The sequence below is a fragment of the Aegilops tauschii genome, chromosome 2, assembly GCF_002575655.3.
Source record: "Aegilops tauschii subsp. strangulata cultivar AL8/78 chromosome 2, Aet v6.0, whole genome shotgun sequence".
Lineage (NCBI taxonomy): Eukaryota > Viridiplantae > Streptophyta > Magnoliopsida > Poales > Poaceae > Aegilops > Aegilops tauschii.
In genome coordinates, this window is record NC_053036.3 from 641,350,469 (window position 1) to 641,368,676 (window position 18,208).

Consider the following 18,208-nt stretch of genomic DNA (forward strand, 5'->3'; position numbering starts at 1 on the left):
TCGAGCGTGTTGGGTTATGTGGTGCACCCCTGCAGGGAAGTTTATCTATTCGAATAGTCGTGTCCCTCGGTAAAAGGACGACCCGGAGTTGTACCTTGACCTTATGACAACTAGAACCGGATACTGAATAAAATACACCCTTCCAAGTGCCAGATACAACCCGGTGATCGCTCTCTAACAGGGCGACGAGGAGGGGATCGCCGGGTAGGATTATGCTATGCGATGCTACTTGGAGGACTTCAATCTACTCTCTTCTACATGCTGCAAGATGGAGATGACCAGAAGCGTAGTCTTCGACAGGACTAGCTATCGCCCTTTTATTTTGGCATTCTGCAGTTCAGTCCACTGATATGCCCCTTTACACATATACCCATGCATATGTAGTATAGCTCCTTGCTTGCGAGTACTTTGGATGAGTACTCACGGTTGCTTCTCTCCCTCTTTTCCCCCTTTCCTTTCTATCTGGTTGTCGCAACCAGATGTTGGAGTCCAGGAGCCAGACGCCACCGTCGACGACGACACCTGCGACGCTGGAGGTGCCTACTACTACGTGCAGGCCGCTGACGACGACCAGGAGTAGTTAGGAGGATCCCAGGCAGGAGGCCTGCGCCTCGTTCGATCTGTCCCCCAGTTTGTGCTAGCCTTCTTAAGGCAAACTTGTTTAACTTATGTCTGTACTCAGATATTGTTGCTTCCGCTGACTCGTCTGTGATCGAGCACTTGTATTCGAGCCCTCGAGGCCCCTGGCTTGTATTATGATGCTTGTATGACTTATTTATGTTTTAGAGTTGTGCTGTGATATCTTCCCGTGAGTCCCTGATCTTGGTCGTACACATTTGCGTGCATGATTAGTGTACGGTCAAATCGGGGGCGTCACAATGAACAAACACACATGTTCTTCCCATCCCTATAAGCAATGAACACAAGGTAACATTGCTTCCATGAGTACTAATCCATGGATTAACACCGAATACAAACCCTAATATATATATGAAACAACAACCCTAACCCTAACTATAACCCTAACCCTAAACCTAACCCTAACCATAACCCTAGCCCTAAACCTAACCCTAGCACCAACATAAGAACACCCATAAGAATAACCCTACCATACTAACAAAGCCTAATCATAGAAATTGGCAAACAAACATCTCACATCTCCATGCAAATCTCTAGATCCAAACTAAACTAGGGTTTCCCCAAACTACCAACAAATGAGCAATGGGAGAACTTTACTTCGATCAAAACAAGGGGATCGGAGATTATTACCTTGAGGGAGGGTTTGACTTCGAAATCCACGGACAAATTCTTCAAATTTGCAAGATTTGGAAGAAGATTTGAGATGGGGGGAGAGTGGGAGAGGGGGCAAAGCTCGGGGAGAGAGTGAGACAGTGTGTGGTGGGGGGTGGGGGAGGGGGGCCCAGCCAAGTGGCTGCATAAGTCACAGTGCAGCGCCTAGCGGCTAGGCGCTGCACATTACACGTGCAACGCCTAGCGGCTAGGCGCTGCACATTACAGGTGCAGCGCCTAGCTCGGAGGCGTTGCACTGCTGGATGCGGGCCCGTGGGCTGCCACGGTGGATAGAGGTGCAACGCCACGGAGCTAGGCGCTGCACCGTAGGCTGTGGCGCCGGCGTAGCGGGCGCTACACAAAAGGGTTAGGGGTGTGAAATAGTTTCGCACCCAGTTCATTATGTGAATTTGTCAAATTTGCCGTGGGCGGCGGCTCCTTCCACCCAGAGCCGAGTCCAGAGCAAAGGTGGTGACCGACGTGAATCAGCTACGTCATGTCTCGTGGCGCCATCGAGGCAGGCGCACGTATGGGCGTACGGCGGTATGGCCGCAGGCGCCGGCGCATCTGGTGGAGGCTCCTGCCTTGCCTGCCACGCGATCGCAATCGTTCGTCCTCGGTTCCCGCCTCTCCAAACCCCGCGCGTATGGAGCCCTCATCATTGAGCTGTAGCCGAACGATGAGATGCCATGCCACTGCTCACTCCCATATTGTGACAGTGACAGGCAGCACCCGCGCAATGCCCCATGCCTACTTTTTTTTAATCTAAACTAAATAATTGTCTATGCGTTGCAACGGGGGTATAGACACATCCTCCTTAACACTAAGAGCATCTACAACCGGCCTTGACAAATCCGGCCCCTCAAACATCCGCAAACGCGTCCGGGCACTGACCAGACACCCCTCATATTTGTCATTCTGCATCCGCGTATCTCATATCCGGCGCCTTATATCGGTAATACCATGCACATGTTGATCTATCCTACGTGATCAAACAACGGAAAACAAAATTGAGCAGCAAAGGAACACAAAATCGGCTACAAACAGACATAACATACTTCAACGCATCCAAAAGATCATAGTTTGTCCACGAACAAGTTCATAAACTTCTACAGCTACAAACAATATATACATTGAGGAGGGGAGGAGGCGGAATCACCACTTCCTCGCTAGGCCTTTGCCCTTCCGGTCGCCGATGCAGCTGTAGGCGCCCGCGGGTGGTGGAGGGTCTTGGTCGCCGGACGACGAGGTGCCGCTATCGCTGCCATCGGAGTCAGAGTCCGAGAGGACGATGGGCCCCTTCATCCGACGAACCGCCCTGTCCTGCTGCCGCTTCAGCCTTGCCACCCGAGCCTTCTCCGCCGCTGCCTCCTTCGCCTCGCGCTCCGACTGCTCTATAGCTAGCCGGAGCGCCTTGGCGTTCTTCCGTTCGAGGCGGTGGCGTCCGTTCCCGCCGCCGTGTGGGAGAAGCGGTACATCCAGGCGAGGAGACGCGCGTCCTCGTCGGCGTCCGGCTTCGTCCCGCGGACTGCTCCACCGCCTCCCTCTCCCGCGCACGCTGCCTCTCGTGGCGCGCGCCTCCGACTCTGGAGTGCGCGTGCGGGCCGGAGGCGCGGGCACAAGCACCCAGCGCTGGTCGCGTGCGGGAGCGTCCTGCGGGGGAAAGAGACGACGCGGGGTCGGCGCAGACTGTGCTGACCGGGCATCGCTGCGTGCGGGCCGGGAGGGTCCAGCTCCGGCGTCCGCGCTGCGCCAGCGCGGGAGGTGCGGTGACGCTCTTGATCCGGAGCTGCCGCCGGTCCCCACCTTGAACCGCTCCAGCGCAATGCGGAGGGCCATCTCCTCCTCGTAGTCGAGCTCCGAGCCGGAGTCGCTGCCGGAGCTGCTCATCGTGGTGGATGGGATCGGAAAGGGTGAGGGAGAGGAGTGGACGGAGCGAGAGAGAGAGGGACAGAGTCAGCTAGGGTTTGAGCTTGTCGTCCAGATTGGGGTTTTTTGTGGGGCCCGTGGTGGGCCGAGCGGGTCAGGCGGACGCGCCCGGGCATGCCCAGGCCGCCCCATATCTGCCCTATATTTGGGCTGGATATGACGGGTGTCGGTCAACCTAGACGTTTGTCCGCAGTTTGAGTGGTCCAGTTGGGTTGATTTTTTGTGATCAGGCACTGACCGGACGGCCTGCCCGGGCGTTTGAGACAGATACGATACGAGAGGTCCAGCTGTAGATGCTCTAAGCTCTCTAATTTTAAAGTGCCTCACAATCAAGTGAGATCTTCAATTGAAACTGGGTCACCCAATTTTGACCAGGTTAACAATTTCTCAAAGCACTCTCATTCAATTCTTTTATACTATACAATATGCTTACTAATTTTTAAGGGCTCACAACTAATTGAGGTCTTCTATTGAAAATGGAGTCACTAAAGTTGAGGTCTTCAATTTAAAATAACATCAAGGTCCATTGACAACCGAACGACCATTGCCGCCTCCAGAACGAGCTGCCGACGCACTGCTATCGCTGCTCCCATGCCGGAGCCGGCTTGATCTTGTCGATGACAGCTGGTAAGTCTTCGTGCATGTGCCCCTAAGGACCAGTGCCCTCGAGCCGCAGTCGTCGCCTTTGAATCCTTGAATCAATCTGAAGAACTTGACATCAACTATCGCCGTTGCATAGCCCTAACCTCGCCGCCCAAAGGAGCTGGCAGGAATCTACACCCGAGCTCTTTCTAATTCGTCCCAACGAACGAACTTGACGAGGATCAGAGCCTGAAACATCGACTCGAAGAAGGAGCGTCGCCGCTGCGAAGAGTAAAACCCTACCTATCTACTAGCGGTAGTCGAGACACCAGGATTTTTCTCCCCACCACCGGCCGCTGGAGCGGCAAGCAGAGAGGAGGCGAATTGACGGGCTTGCCGAAGGAGATCAAGGGGAGGAAGACTTTTCCAAGTCGTGTTGGGACAAAGGAAATAAAAGCCAGATATATAAAGAGATTGACGAAGAAAGGGTGAAATATGAATGTTACGTTCTTTTTAAGTAGTATAAGTATAGAGAATAATCCGCGACGAAACCGAATATTTGACGCCAATTGTTGAAAAATACTCCCTCCTTCCTAAAATATAAGACGTGATTGACTTTGCACGGCACGGCATTGTCATATTTATCTTTCAAAACAATTTTATGTCATATGTTTGCATACTAATTTTGTAGACATAATACATGGAATCCATAGTCAAAGTTGTGTAACAAAAACCAGAAAAGTCAATCGACGTCTTATATTCTACTAGGAAGGAGGGAGTATATATATTTGGGCTAGTCCAAGGGAATGTCGCCGTCGCCGGCCACTCGCCAACAGCCACAAGTCGATTGAGTGTTGTCCGTTCCGTCGACGGCGACCGCGGTGGTCGACGAGACGCGAGATCATTTCGACGACGCGACAATTATTTGTCGCTTACACCGTCTCAACCCGACCATCACTTTCCTCAACCCCAAAAAGATGTCAATCCACGCGAGCCACGACGAGTGTAAGCTCCCAGAATATCCCACAGCATGTGCTTCGACGACACGACACGACGCGAAACCAAACAACCATGAACCAATCCTTCCATTTTCTCTGTATATATGTACATACTTTGACCAGTAAAAGCGACCCGTGATCATGGCCGGCGCGCGCTCACGGGCTCCTATTCACGGGTGCAGTTTCTTGTCATGTTCCTTCAGAGAAAAGAATGACGTGGGTGACACGACCATGGTTTATTCGTCGGCATGCACTGCAGTTACTGCACGGCGGTGAAAAAGTATAGTAGTAGTAATCTTCATCAATCAAATCAACAACCTTTATCGGTCTTCAATGTCATGTGGCGCGCAATTTCATGATAAATCCCCTGTTTTGTCTATGTCGACGTAAACAAACAGACAAAAGACCGACGGACCGACGAGCTCTTCTAGGCCTTGGCGGCGGCGGGCGCGAAGAAGTGCTGCGCGACGATGCGGCGCTGGATCTTGCCGGTGGCCGTCTTGGGCAGGTCGGCGGCGATGTACACCTTCTTGGGCACCTTGAACGCCGCCAGGTTCTTCCGGCAGAAGGCCACCACCTCCTCCTCGCCCAGCGCCACGCTCTCCCTCAGAATCACCGCGCAGTGGATCTCCTCGCCGTATTTCTCGTCGGGGACGCCGAACGACACCGCCTGCGCCACGTCCGGGTGGCCCAGCAGCACCGAGTCCACCTCGATGGGCGAGATCTTCTCGCCGCCACGGTTGATGAGCTCCTTGATACGCCCGACGAGGCTCACGTACCCCTCGCCGTCCATCACGCCGATGTCCCCCGTGTGGAACCACCCGTGCAGGAACGCCGCCTCGTTCGCGCCGGGGTCCGCAGTCTTGTACCCGGCCGTCACGTTCGGCCCGCGGATGCACACCTCCCCGCGCTCGCCGGCGGGGACCTGGCTGCCGGCCTCGTCCAGCACCGCCACCTCCAGCGACCCCGCCGCGCGCCCCACGGACCCCGGCTTGCGCGCCCCGTCCTGGGGCAGCGGGTTGGAGGTCATCATGTGGGAGGCCTCCGTCATGGCGTACGCCTCCAGCACCGGCGCCCCGAAGGCCGCCTCCAGCCGCTCCAGGATCACCGGCGCCAGCGACGCGCTGCAGCTGCGCACGAACCGGAGCGCCGGGTACCGCGGCTCGGGCCGCGACGCGTGCCGGTCCAGGATGATCTGGTGGATGGTGGGCACGGCCGTGTACCACGTGGCGCCGGCCGCGAGCATGTCGCCCCAGAACGTGGACGCCGAGAAGCGGCCGGCGGCCGGGAGCGCCACCGACGCGCCCGACGCCAGCGAGGACAGCAGCGCGCACATGAGGCCGTGCACGTGGAACAGCGGCAGCGTCACCACCGTCGCGTCCGTCTCGGCGAACCGGTACACGGCGCGGATGTTCTGGACGGAGGCCGCCAGGTTGCGCTGCGTGAGCGGCACCCCCTTGGGCCGGCTCGTCGTGCCGGAGGTGTGCAGGAACAGGGCCACGTCCGACGGCTCGTTCTCCTCTTTATGCTGGACGGTGCCGTTCTGGGGCGCGGGGTGGTGGTTATCTTGGACGTCCCCGGCAAGGCCGGTGAGGCCGAGCGGGCCGGCGGCGTCGGTGAGCGTGGCGGCGACGGCGTGCGGGAGGCCGAGCTTGGCGGCGGCGGCCTGCGCGGGCGCGTTGCCGTCGGCGCCGGTGACGAGCAGGCGCGCGCCCGAGTCGGAGAGGTAGAACTCGAACTCGTCCTGCGTGTAGGCCGGGTTGAGCGGCGCCGCCACGCCCCGCGCGCGGATCACCGCCAGGAACACCACCACCAGCTGCGCGCGCGAAATCAAGAGAGACGAATTGAGAAACAGAGCCGCCTGGGACGACGATCGATCGACCAGATCGATCCATTGATGGATAGTTTTATTTATATAGACGGTTATTGATCAAGAAATTGGTTACCTCGACGGTGTTGGGGAAGCAGAGCGCGACGGTCTGGCCGGGGCGGACCCCGTCGGGGCCGGCGGCGAGGCGCGCGGCGGCGGCGTCGACGAGGGCGTCGAGCGCGGCATGCGTGAGGTCGACCTTGCCGTGGACGGCGATGGCGCGGCGGTCGGGGAAGGCGGCGGCGGCGGCCTTGAGGAGGGAGGTGAGCGTGAGGGCCTCCATGGATGATGGATCCGGCTTAGCGATGATGCGTGGAGTGCGCCAATGTGTTTGCTTTGCTTTCTCTACCCTGGGCGTGACTGGCTGGTGTCGTCCGATGGTGCCGGTTTATAAACGGACACGGAGTGGAGGCGGTTTCGCTTTTGGTTCGCTTGGTCAGCTCGCCGGCGGCTGGTGGGCGCCGGTCCGGTGCGGGCCCGCCGGGAGATTCGCGTCGCGATGGTTGTTAATCTGCGATGGGGACTCGTCTTGTTCCTCTTGGCAGGGCAGGAACCCAAACCCAAATCGAAATTTTGTTACGTACTAGCTGCTGGCTGCTGTTATGCAGGTACGCGATGACGATCATGTATATAAACGGAACGGAACGATCACGGACGGGGAGGTTTCTTTCGGTTAACGGAACCGGGGACGTGTCAAAAACGGACTGAAGAAGATAAAGATTCTGACATCAGAAAAACTCGTCTTCTGGTAGTAAACGTATGGCCGCGATTTGAGACGTGGCGGTGCCGATGATGTGTGTTTTCTGATGTGCTACGAGTTTCCTTTGTTTAACGAGCCTGCGTGTATACATATCGCGTGACGGTGCAGGTGCCAAGTGTCGCGACGACCGCGTCCGTCGCAGAGTGGTGGTAGCTCTCTCAGGACCTTCGAGAAGGCAAGTGAGTCACACGACGACGTACGGCGACCACCTGTCGACCGTCGTCGTATAATTATGATCCTTTACTCCTCAGCAAAAATAATACTCCATCTGGCTTAGTCATCAGGTAATCATCATCGTTTGCCAAAAAAAAAAAAAAAAAGAAGATGCAGAAACGTGTACGTAGGTGTGGAGGTCGACCAGCAGCTCATCCGGGGCCCAGCTTTAATTTGGTGCCTGCCGACCACCTTGGCTGCCTTGGTTTGATCTGTGGACGAGCCAAAATCAAAAGAGCTCCATCCACCGATCCTCTCGCCATCACGCGCGGACCGGAGAAGAGGGGAAGGAAGCTTCATTCCCTTCCTTCCCTGGCCGCTGCTCCCTAGTACGGCACTGTGCGGCTTTGAATGAAACTCAAGTCCCATCCAGACTAGTCTGCACGTATCGGCAAAAGAAATACCAGGTGACTTGTGCCCACCTGTTGGCCACTGGTCAGTCTTAATTTTCTATATCTGCGTGGCCTTTTTTGAAATACAGTTGAGTGTCTCTCTGTCCCTTGCATTTCACTTTACCTCATGCTTGATGACTGTGATCGCGGGGCAAGCAAGTGAACACATGTCCACCTCAGCCCAGCTCGATTTGTTAACTCCAATTGGCGGCGGTGGACATGCCATGACATGCCCCCAACTAATGGCCGGAATCGGGTGTTACCAAATTTGCTCGCACGTCAGCTCACTAGCGGACGACGGGACAAGCACTGCCTACTTTAGAAGAGAGGCGCGGATTTATGGAACGGCGGGATCTTCAAGTTTGGGACAAGATGAGGCTGCGTGGAAATCTATGTGGAAAACACAAGTATCCGGAGAAATCAGAATGTTCTTATGGCGTTTGGCGAAACAATCCTTGCCAACTGAAGATGTCCGCTGCCGACGCAATATGGCCACTTTCAGTGCATGTGGAATTTGTGGGATGGAGGATGTCTGGAGACGTTCGCTTATAGAGTGCTCGATGCCGCGTTGTGTTTGGGCACTAGTTGATGAGGACATTGCTGAGCATATGGTAGCTACCACGGAGTCTAGTGCAAGGCACAGGTTGTTCCAAATGATGGAGTCGATGCCCCATGAATCTTTTGTGAAGCTGGCCGTCACCTTATGGGCGGCGTGGTGGGCACGACGGAAGGCGATACACATGAAGGGGAATACCAGAGCCTGCTATCGACAAATCGTTTTGTCAAAGTTTCTTATTTCAGAACTAGGGGAGATGTCACGACCTACAAGCACTCGTTCGATTGCATTCACACGTAGAACTGAACCAGTCCATATGAGAGGGCCATCGCTTGGCTTTGTGAAAATCCATGTTGATGCATGTGTGAGGAGAGATGGTATCGGAGGAACTGCCGCGACACTATGTAGAGATCACGCAGGAAACTACCTAGGGTCTTCGGCTCTAGTAAATCATGGAGTTCGAGAGGTGGCACCGTTGGAAGCTATTGCATGTAGGGAGGCGCTCGCCTTAGCAGGTGATCATCTTATTCATGATTTCATGGTGGCAACCGATTCAAAACAAGTGGCAAGGGACATCAAGAAGGGGAGTGAAGTGGTGGACAGCATGGCCAGATAGTAGCAGAAATTATTCGTAGATCGGAGAATTTTAATGTATTTCTTAGTTTTGAGGGTCGGGCATCGACTGCCGAAGCCCATCTGTTAGGCAAGTTTGCTATGTCGTTGAATCGTGGGCACCATGTTTGGCCAACCCCAGGATTTAAATTGTATCTCTTTTTTTTTGCAGGGGAAATTATATCTCCCTTGTGGTGAACTTTGATCAGTAAGCATGGTTCTTCTCAAAAAATAAAAATAAAAAGCCGGTCAAAGATGTCAAGCTGACTTTTTTGGAAGTTAATTTTTTAGAGGAAGATTAGAGACGCTCTTAACTAGTGATGAGATACTGGATATCTAGCAAAGGCTCGTGTACAAACATAGGTGCACACTATGATTTGCAACGAAAAAAAAAGGTGCACACTATGTCGACTCGTGCTCAATCAGGGGCCCGGTGGTGCGTGCGTCCAAGTCCGGAATGGATCCATGCAGATAAAGACGCGGCCGGTCCGGGTGCCGACTACCCATTTTGGGCAAGGTGTTGCCGACCATCCTTGCCCCGCCGCAGGTGCGTTTGGGGCCGGGCATGAATGGACGACCGATGCAGCCGGTCTGACTATTGCTGCTGGTTCGCCTAGGGCTCAATGACGAGGGCCTCCACCAGATGCGCCTACGCCCGCGCCCATACGTGCCCAACCGATCGACCCATCCAGAGCGCGGGGGTGCCGTCACGGATGATGGTGATCACGACGAGGAGACGTACGTTAGATCAGATCGGGAAGCCGTTGCGCCGTCCCATCCGTCGACCTCGACCACCTTCAGTTTAGTTTGCTGTCGCTCTCGGTGGAAAAGCGCGTGTGTGACGTGGCAAGTCATTCCGTCTTTTTCTAATCTAAAAATATACTCCCTCCGTCCCATAATATAAGAACGTTTTTGACACTAATGTAGTGTCAAAAACGTTCTTATATTATGGGACGGAGGGAGTAAAACGTAGATGCTCTCGTCCATTGTGGTGTGTGGTGGACCAGTGGACATTTCCCAACTACCGTAGTACCTTGGACTAACAAATGTGCTAGAACCGCAAAAGGCGCACCTTACGACCCGTTTTGGAACCGCTGCTGAAGAGAAAGGCGAAGTGAGCGGCGGCTTAGTTTCCCTCCCGTTTCCTCGGCGTCGCCGTGGGTTCTCTTTCCCTTCTCCGGACGCTTTGGCGGCGGAAGGGCACGGGAACCCCAGATCTGGCAATCCGGTGTGTAAATAGGGTGTGGGTTTGTGTGCCTGGCGGCGGCGCAGCCCAAGGCAATAAAAGTATCCCCGATCCTCGCTCCCTCTCGACGGAGATCTCGGCATTGGCATTGGTTGATCAGTGTGATTTTGGTCTGGTGCTGCAACGGCAGCGGCGGCAGTAGCACCCCTGGTCGTTCGGGCTCTCAGCTCTTTGGCTTCGGATCCGGCGACCATGACCTCGTCTCTGAGATGTTTGGCAGTGATGACTTCCCGTCCGCGTGATTCTTCTTGGTTCGCCGCAATCTAGCAGCGGGGCCGCCTGAGCGCCTGCCGCGGCGCGCCATGGCCCATCTTGGAGGTTGGAGAAGTGTGACATCCCATGGACCTGATCACACCACTATCCACTAATTTCCGCATCAAATCGAATAATGTTCACGTGTATTACATAAGATTCGAATAGCAGTTGCATAATCTCAGCAAATAATCTAACAATAAGAAATGGTGAAGTGTTTCTGTACTTTGATACCGCGAGAGAGTATGCTGTTTTCTCTTTCATTTGTTGAGGTGTAATGTATCTCTTTGAACCATTGTGGATTCCTCTTCTTTTTAATGAGATGAGGTAAAACTTTCACCTCTATTAGAAAAATGTAGATAAAATTCAAAAAAAAAAGATGTAGATCAAGATCGTTCAGTGTGTGGACAGGCAGGCAAGGATTGGGGAGGAACGAATACGATCGCGTGCGCTGCAGGGGCCTCCACCAGATGGGCCCGCGTGAATACGGGCCATGAGCCCATACGTGTCGTCCGGCTCTTTCCCAACTGACTGATCCAGACCGCGGGTGGGCGGGCGTACAGGTCGTTAGGCCTACGTCACCTAGTACTCCCTACATTTCTTTTTAGTTTGCATATAAACTTTGATCAAAGTCAAGCTTTGTAAAGTTTGACTAACTTTATTTTAAGAATTATCAACATTCACAATATAAAATCAATATTATCAGATGCACCATGAAATGTATTTTCATACTATATAGTTTTAGTATTGTAGATATTCATATTTTTTTATATATATTTGGTCAAACTTTATGTAGTTTGACTTTGATCGAATTTTATACGCAGAATAAAAAGGAACGGAGGGAGTACTACCTTAGATCAGACTACGTCTACGTTGCTTGCTCCGTCCTTTCCCTTCCCTTCCCTTCCACAGGCCCACCATGCATTGTTTGCACCCAGCCGCAGCCGCAGCCGGTGCTGGTGTTGCGAGTGATTTACGGAAGAAAGTCCGTTTGGCCCGCATAGGCGCATCACGCCTGTGGTCTGTCTGGGGTCGATCGACCTCGATCAAATCGCTGTTTCTTTGTGCTGCAAGAGCCACAGTGATTTCATCGATTTCGTCACCTTTTGTATAGGTCTTCTCGTCCGGCAAAAGACACAAATTTGATCTCAATACGAAACTATTTCACAAACTAAACTCTTTTTAAAAATATTTCACCCAGTTGATCCCTAATGTGCAGCGTCTGACAGCAAGGCATTGCACTTTACTGTGCAGCGCCTAACACTCAGCCCGCCCTTCTCACTGTACTGATGGTCAGTACAGTAAAATTTTGGCCGATCGACTGGGCTGGTGGCATATTCCGTTGCTCGCCTGGAAGAACATCTGTCGTCCGGTGGTTGGGGATATAGCATGGCGAGTAGATGACTGACGGCCAAGGAAAAGAGACGGCCGGATGCGAGCGTGCACATTTGCAGATGCCGTCTCATTCGATCGGCGTGAGACCGACCAGAGCGTAACGGAGGTACTACGTGAGTGATCGACGGACACCCGGCCAGTGCGCGCGCTGGCGCGTTTCGTATGTGCGGTCGATCCGGTAGTCCCCAGCCGAGGTCGGCATTTGTATGTGTTCGGCGCGCTCTGGCGACGTCAAAAGGTGCACGTGTGGAGCTCCATCTGCTGCTGCCAGCGGCCGCAGCTCGGGAGTTCCATCCAAACAGTCCAGATCGCGGGCAGGGCCACACTACAAGTGTCGATCGACCTCGCTAGCGTAAAGTAGGCCGAATTCACTGTTTTTACCTTTTTGAGATTTCAATATAAACTACATAGAATCTATATACGAAAATGCCGTTTGGTGGCCGCGCTACATGGAGGCCGAAATCTGTGGCGTCTGCCGTCGTCTTTATCAGCGCCACTCAGGCAGGCCTTTGCTGTATTTCAGCGTCGTACCTTTTTCAGGCTCCTGTATTGCCAGAGCTAAACAGCGGCAGCTTATGTAGACGAGTAGGCACAGCAGGGCCCCGCACAGTTCAAAAGGGGCTTTTTGATTTTTTTTGCCACAATTTTCTTTACACTTTGGCAATTTGCCACCGTTTACATTGTAATTGATCTATAGCCACCGAAAATCCAAATCGGTGCCCAGGTTCATCTGCTCCCGGTCAGAAAAAAATTCAAAACAATTAGTAGAAACATTCAAAAAATCTATTTTTTTTGTGTGGTAGATAATTTGATACGTGAGGTCCGCTCCAAATTTCAACTCATTTGAATATCTGAGAAGCTCTCGGCAAAAAGACAAATCGGGTCAAAATAGTGCGTGAACAGTAAGCTTTTTTACTGACCCCGATTTTGTCTTTTTTGCAGAGAGCTGCTCAAATGTCCAAATGAGTTGAAATTTGCAGCGAACCTCACGCATCAAATTATCTACCACCCAAAAAATTTGGAATTTTTTGAATTTTCTAGGATTGTTTTGATTTTTTTCGTCAGCGCGGGTGCAGCTGATCCCGGGAGCAGAAACCCCGCACTCCTATAGCCACTCTTTACATGAAACATTGATATTTTGCCCTTGGTCACGCGGATCCCAGATAAAATGTCCAGAATACCCCTGTCGCTAGATTGACCAGGAACCGATGAGGAGATCTCGGTCGCAGACAACGGCGACGGCGATGGCGACTTGCTACTGTCCTCCACGGCGGCGAATGTCTCCCGCTGCCCTGCCCGGTCACCTAGGGGCTAGGGTTAGGGTCGTGCTCTGCCGCCGGGGCGCCGCGTGCTGCTGCTACGCAGGCTGCTTGAGCGCCACCGCTGTTGTTGCTTGTGCACTATCGCTGGCGATGCGCATGCTGCTGCTGGTCGCCGCCACCGCCGCCGCATGATGCAGCTCGCTGCCCTTCGGCTCATACACAGATACAATTATGGAGTAGTAGTACTACTGGTTACATAGGTAATTGTTGTAAAGTAACCAGATCGAAGCAAGATATTTTCAATGGAGGTCTCACGGGTCCATCCTGATTTGGGTTGAGGCTGAGCTATGTTTCAGTCAAACAGGTAAAAGGGGTGTCCATGTATTTCATCTATCATTTGTAAAGATTGTTTTTGTGTGACAAAGTGGCAAAAGGGAAGGAGTCACGGGGAAGTACTACATGGGATTGACTCGATCGCCATGTTCTTGTGCGAACCAGACTTGTCATGATCATCCTCGCCATCTTGCTTCTGACATGGACATGAATCCTTTGGCTGCTCATGTGCCAAATAGATGCGAGCTTAGCCCAGATTAGTTCTACATGTTGACACACGTGCTGGTGGACGTATCTCTGTTTGGCTTTAATCATGTACTAGTATGTCCTAGTTTGAATCATGTCAGTTCTAAGTGTAAGCATGCCTAATACGAATGCTTTTGCGTCTTTCACGTAACGACATGTTTTAGCTTTTGGATTGGTTTAGATTTCTTCAATTATCGATCTACCCGTAACCAACTGGTTGCTTCCGTGTTGTCAGCCCCGTCTACACGGTCATCGTCTAACCCTCACTGTTCAAGGCGCAGCGGCAGTAAATGCAGCGAGTAGTCACGTCTCAACTGTAAAAGGTCTGCTCTCTGCGCACTCAACCACAGCATATGCAACAGCCACCGGACACCAGGCCCGTGTACAAATACAGCACTGGAGGCCATGGCACTTATGTATTGCAAATTAATAGCGAGTGTACAAGAAAATGGAAACAAAGCAGCACGCATCACAGCCCTGTTACACACGGCCTAGATATCGGCCTTCATGTGGCGCGGCCAACAAAACGCCTCTCTCGTATATATATATAGACATATTTTAGAATGTACATTCATTCATTTTGCTTCGTATGTAATCCATATTGTAATCTCTAAAAAGACTTATATTTAAAAACGAAAGGAGTCGTATTTTTCAAAATATAAGCAAATGAAAGAAAAAGACGTGGAAACCATGTGGTTTCCTAGCCGGCCCAGTACCGGTTCCCTTCAGGCGATGCCACTTTCCACATCGAGTAAACAACGAAATAGCCGCGCAATCCCTATTTGGCACTTCAGGCGCCCGTTGCCATTTTGCTAGCGGGCGCCTAAAAGCACACACCCTCTCCCGCAAGCTGGGCCGGCCCACATATATTTTTTCTTCTGACATGTAAATCGCAAAAATAAAATCATGGGTGATAGGATTCAGACAGCAGACCTCGAGTTTCATCAGTACGTAAGGAAGTAACCAACCGGACTAGCAACCTGTTAGTGACATGTTTCTTTTTTTATACATCTTTAATAACGTAGAAAAACCGCGACCTGTTTGTGCATACTCTCTTTCTCTTTTCATGTTCTCTTTCCTTTTTTCAAAATTCGTGAATTTTCTTAAATTCATACTTTTCAAATTCACGAACTTCTTTTGAATCTCATGAACTTTCTTCAAATTTGTGAATTTTTATGTTTTGTATATTTTTTCTTTTTTACAATCCGTGAACTTTTTCCAAATGGATAAACTTTTTTAATTTTTATGAACTTCTTTCAAATCCGATGAACCTTTTTTCAGTTTTGATGAACTTTTTTCAAAATTGATGAACTTTTTTTTTCAAAATCGATGACCATTTTTTAAATTCGATGAACTTTTTTTCAATTTTGATGAATTTTTTTTCCCAAAATTGATGAATCCTTTTCAAAATCGATGAACTTTTTTCAAAATTGGATGAACTTTTTTTTATCAAGTCGATGAACGTTTCTGAAATCCGTGAACTTTTTTTCAAAAACCGGTGAATTGTATTCGAGTTCGCGAACTTTATTCAGATTCTTGGTTGTTCTCAATATTTTTAAGAATTCTATCTCAAATTTATGCTTTCTTTTTCAAAAATTTATATTGGACATACAATGTGTATTTATGTTGTACTATTACAAGGTCAAATAGCATTGTTTCCTAATAACTCACAGCTAAGTGAGTATGGTCAAGTGGTTAGTGGCTACGGTTTGTTATCGTTTTTGTCCTGAGTATAAGTCACGTTTCTCTCAGAATTTATCTAGAGGATTATTGGGCCAGCCCGCTACAAGTCGCTCTGAGCGCCACAAAACGCTATCATAGCCTTGCGTGATCCGTCCTTTTCTCTTTTTTTAGATGATTGTGCGTGCTTTGTGGGCCAAAACGTTAGATCTGTTTCTCGTTTTGGGAAGCTTATAAATAAGCTATTGGACGTTTGTTTTATTTTCTATTTTCTTTCCAGTTTTTTCTTTATATCCTTTTCCATTATAGTTGAATAAATTTACGAATATATTTAAAATTTGTGAACTGTTTTCAAATTTCATAAGATTCTTCTTTAGATACGTGTGTACTTTTTCAAATATGCAACCTTTCTTCAAATTGGTGAAATTCTTAGAAATTCTTGAATTTTTAAATCCTTGAACTTTTTAAAAGTTTGTTAACATTTTCCAACTTTACAATTTTAAAAAAATTCAGGAACATTTTTCCAATTCGTAAAACTTTTAAATTTCATGAACATTTTTCAATCAGTAACCATTTTCAAATTCATGATCATTTTTAGTTCAAAAATGGATATCTGTTTTTTCTTAAACAACATAGCTGCACCAGAAAAAAAGCATGGGCAAACAAAAAACAAGCTGAGTTTTTTTTAGACAAATCCGGGAAGTTGTTTATTGATCTATCACAATGTTTACAGGGACGAAAAGAAGATTACCGGGGTGGCCTTACCAAGCATGGCGGCCAACCTCTAAAGAAATGGCATTCTTCTCATGGTCGTGAGCTTCAATATTCGAACTCCTAAATTCATGAAAAAATTGCAAGTAATAAAATTCCTAGCATGCTCCATGAATTCTTAGATAATGGCTCCATAGCTATCAGAACTTCCCTTCTTTATGGCCCCACCGCAACCTTGCAATCTGACGTCACATGAATGTGTTGAACATAAAGATCCTCCACTACTAATAAAAAAAATAAAAGATATAGTCAATTCTCTAAGTGGTACATGAGAAGTGGGAGTACAGAAAGACCGGGCGTTTTGGCTCCCGGGCTCAAATGAACAGTAAATTCACCAATAATAGTAAAAGAATTCAAACAAATCCAAACTTTCTTGTGGTGAAAGATGCTCGAGTTCTTGATGTCCGTGCAAAAACTCAGCGCGTTTCAACACCTGACGAGCTCTTAGCAAAAGACACAAATTTGGGGTCTATGATTTTTTTAATTGTTTTGCACTATTCGGACCTGATTTTGTTCCTTTTGCTGAGAGCTACTCAGACGCCCGAATGAGCTGGAACTTGGCATAGATATCACGCACGCAAGCATCTTTCACCACAAAAAAATTAGATTTTTTTTAGTATTTGTTTTGATTTTACTGTTCACAGGGTGTAGATTAGCTCGGGAGCCGAATTGGATATTTGGAGTACAGAACCATTTTCCAAACACGCCTCTATACAATTGAGCACCGACATGGCTCTCTAGGGTGGGTGCACATCCATGCACATTTCAACGTTATTCTGTCATGCATATCTTCAAGATAGGATCATGCAAACGTTATATCTTTGACATTTATTTTTCTTTAGGTCACATCATCAGTGCCTAAAACAGATCGTGTAGCCTAGTTGGATGTGCATCTATCCTATACTCGCTTAATTACTTGCCGTCGTTACAAGTTATGCCTAAAGAGATGGGAGACCTCAAGGTGCCAAGCCTGCTATGCTTGCTACTGCTCATGCAACTCCTCTTGGTTCCTGGTAAGCCTTGTTTGAAAATTTCACGTATAGAGCAATGCACTTCTTCCATGCATGATGTACACATTTGCTAGTCACATGTGAAGTTTGTATTCCAAGCCACTTCTTTCTGTCTTGTTTTTCTATAGAAAATCATAGCTTTTCTTTCTTTTTCTTTTTGACACACCATATTGTGTGTTCATTGTTTTGTAGGCTCTGAAGCCGACACATGCAGCAAGTTCAGCAAGACCTATACCGGCAAGGCTTCCTTATGCAAGTATGCTCCATGTGCCAAGGCCTGCCAGAAAGAGGGCTTTACCGAAGGGGTGTGTGCCATGATCCGCGCCAGACCCCTTTTTATGCGTTGTCTCTGCAAGAAAGAGTGCTAAATTACAACATGCTTGCAATTGATGCAGGATGTATGATGTAACAAGCAATAAGTTAACAACACTCTGTAGTATGAAGAAATGATAATGAGGAATGGAATAAGTTGAGACTCTAGCAAATACTATTCCTTATTACTAACAGATCTGCACTAATCAAACTGGATGGAGTGGAGTGGATTACAGGAGATCCGAAAAGATCAGGGGAAGAAAAATAATGGAATCTTGGAACAACTGATGAAGTAAATTAGGTTTGGTAACCAGAGTCTGAACCGCCAGTGCTAGTTTCTACATGTAAGCTATGGCTAAAATCACTGTACTTTTACTATACCCGCGAGTGGAGTATGGAGTACGCTTGTTCAAATCTATAGTGGTATCCAGGGCCAGGCGAGTGGAGTATGCCACGACTACCCCCGCGATGGTCTGCATGGACGACCGCTTAGAACGGG

The 18,208-nt window shown here is 49.8% G+C and overlaps 1 protein-coding gene and 1 long non-coding RNA gene across 2 annotated transcripts; one reads left to right on the forward strand and one right to left on the reverse strand.

Annotated features, from left to right (window-relative positions):
* Positions 1-5,000: 5,000 nt before the first annotated feature.
* On the reverse strand, positions 5,001-7,065 carry LOC109757900 (oxalate--CoA ligase). Its single transcript, XM_020316745.4, has 2 exons — positions 6,746-7,065; positions 5,001-6,615 (listed from the first exon to the last, which is right to left on the reverse strand). The coding sequence occupies exons 1-2, from the start codon at positions 6,950-6,952 to the stop codon at positions 5,227-5,229; spliced, it is 1,596 nt and encodes a 531-aa protein (XP_020172334.1). The 5' UTR covers positions 6,953-7,065; the 3' UTR covers positions 5,001-5,226.
* Positions 7,066-17,234: 10,169 nt separating this feature from the next.
* Positions 17,235-17,882, forward strand: LOC120974773 (uncharacterized). Its single transcript, XR_005770108.3, has 2 exons — positions 17,235-17,400; positions 17,590-17,882. It is a non-coding gene; the product is annotated as an uncharacterized lncRNA (long non-coding RNA).
* Positions 17,883-18,208: the final 326 nt, after the last annotated feature.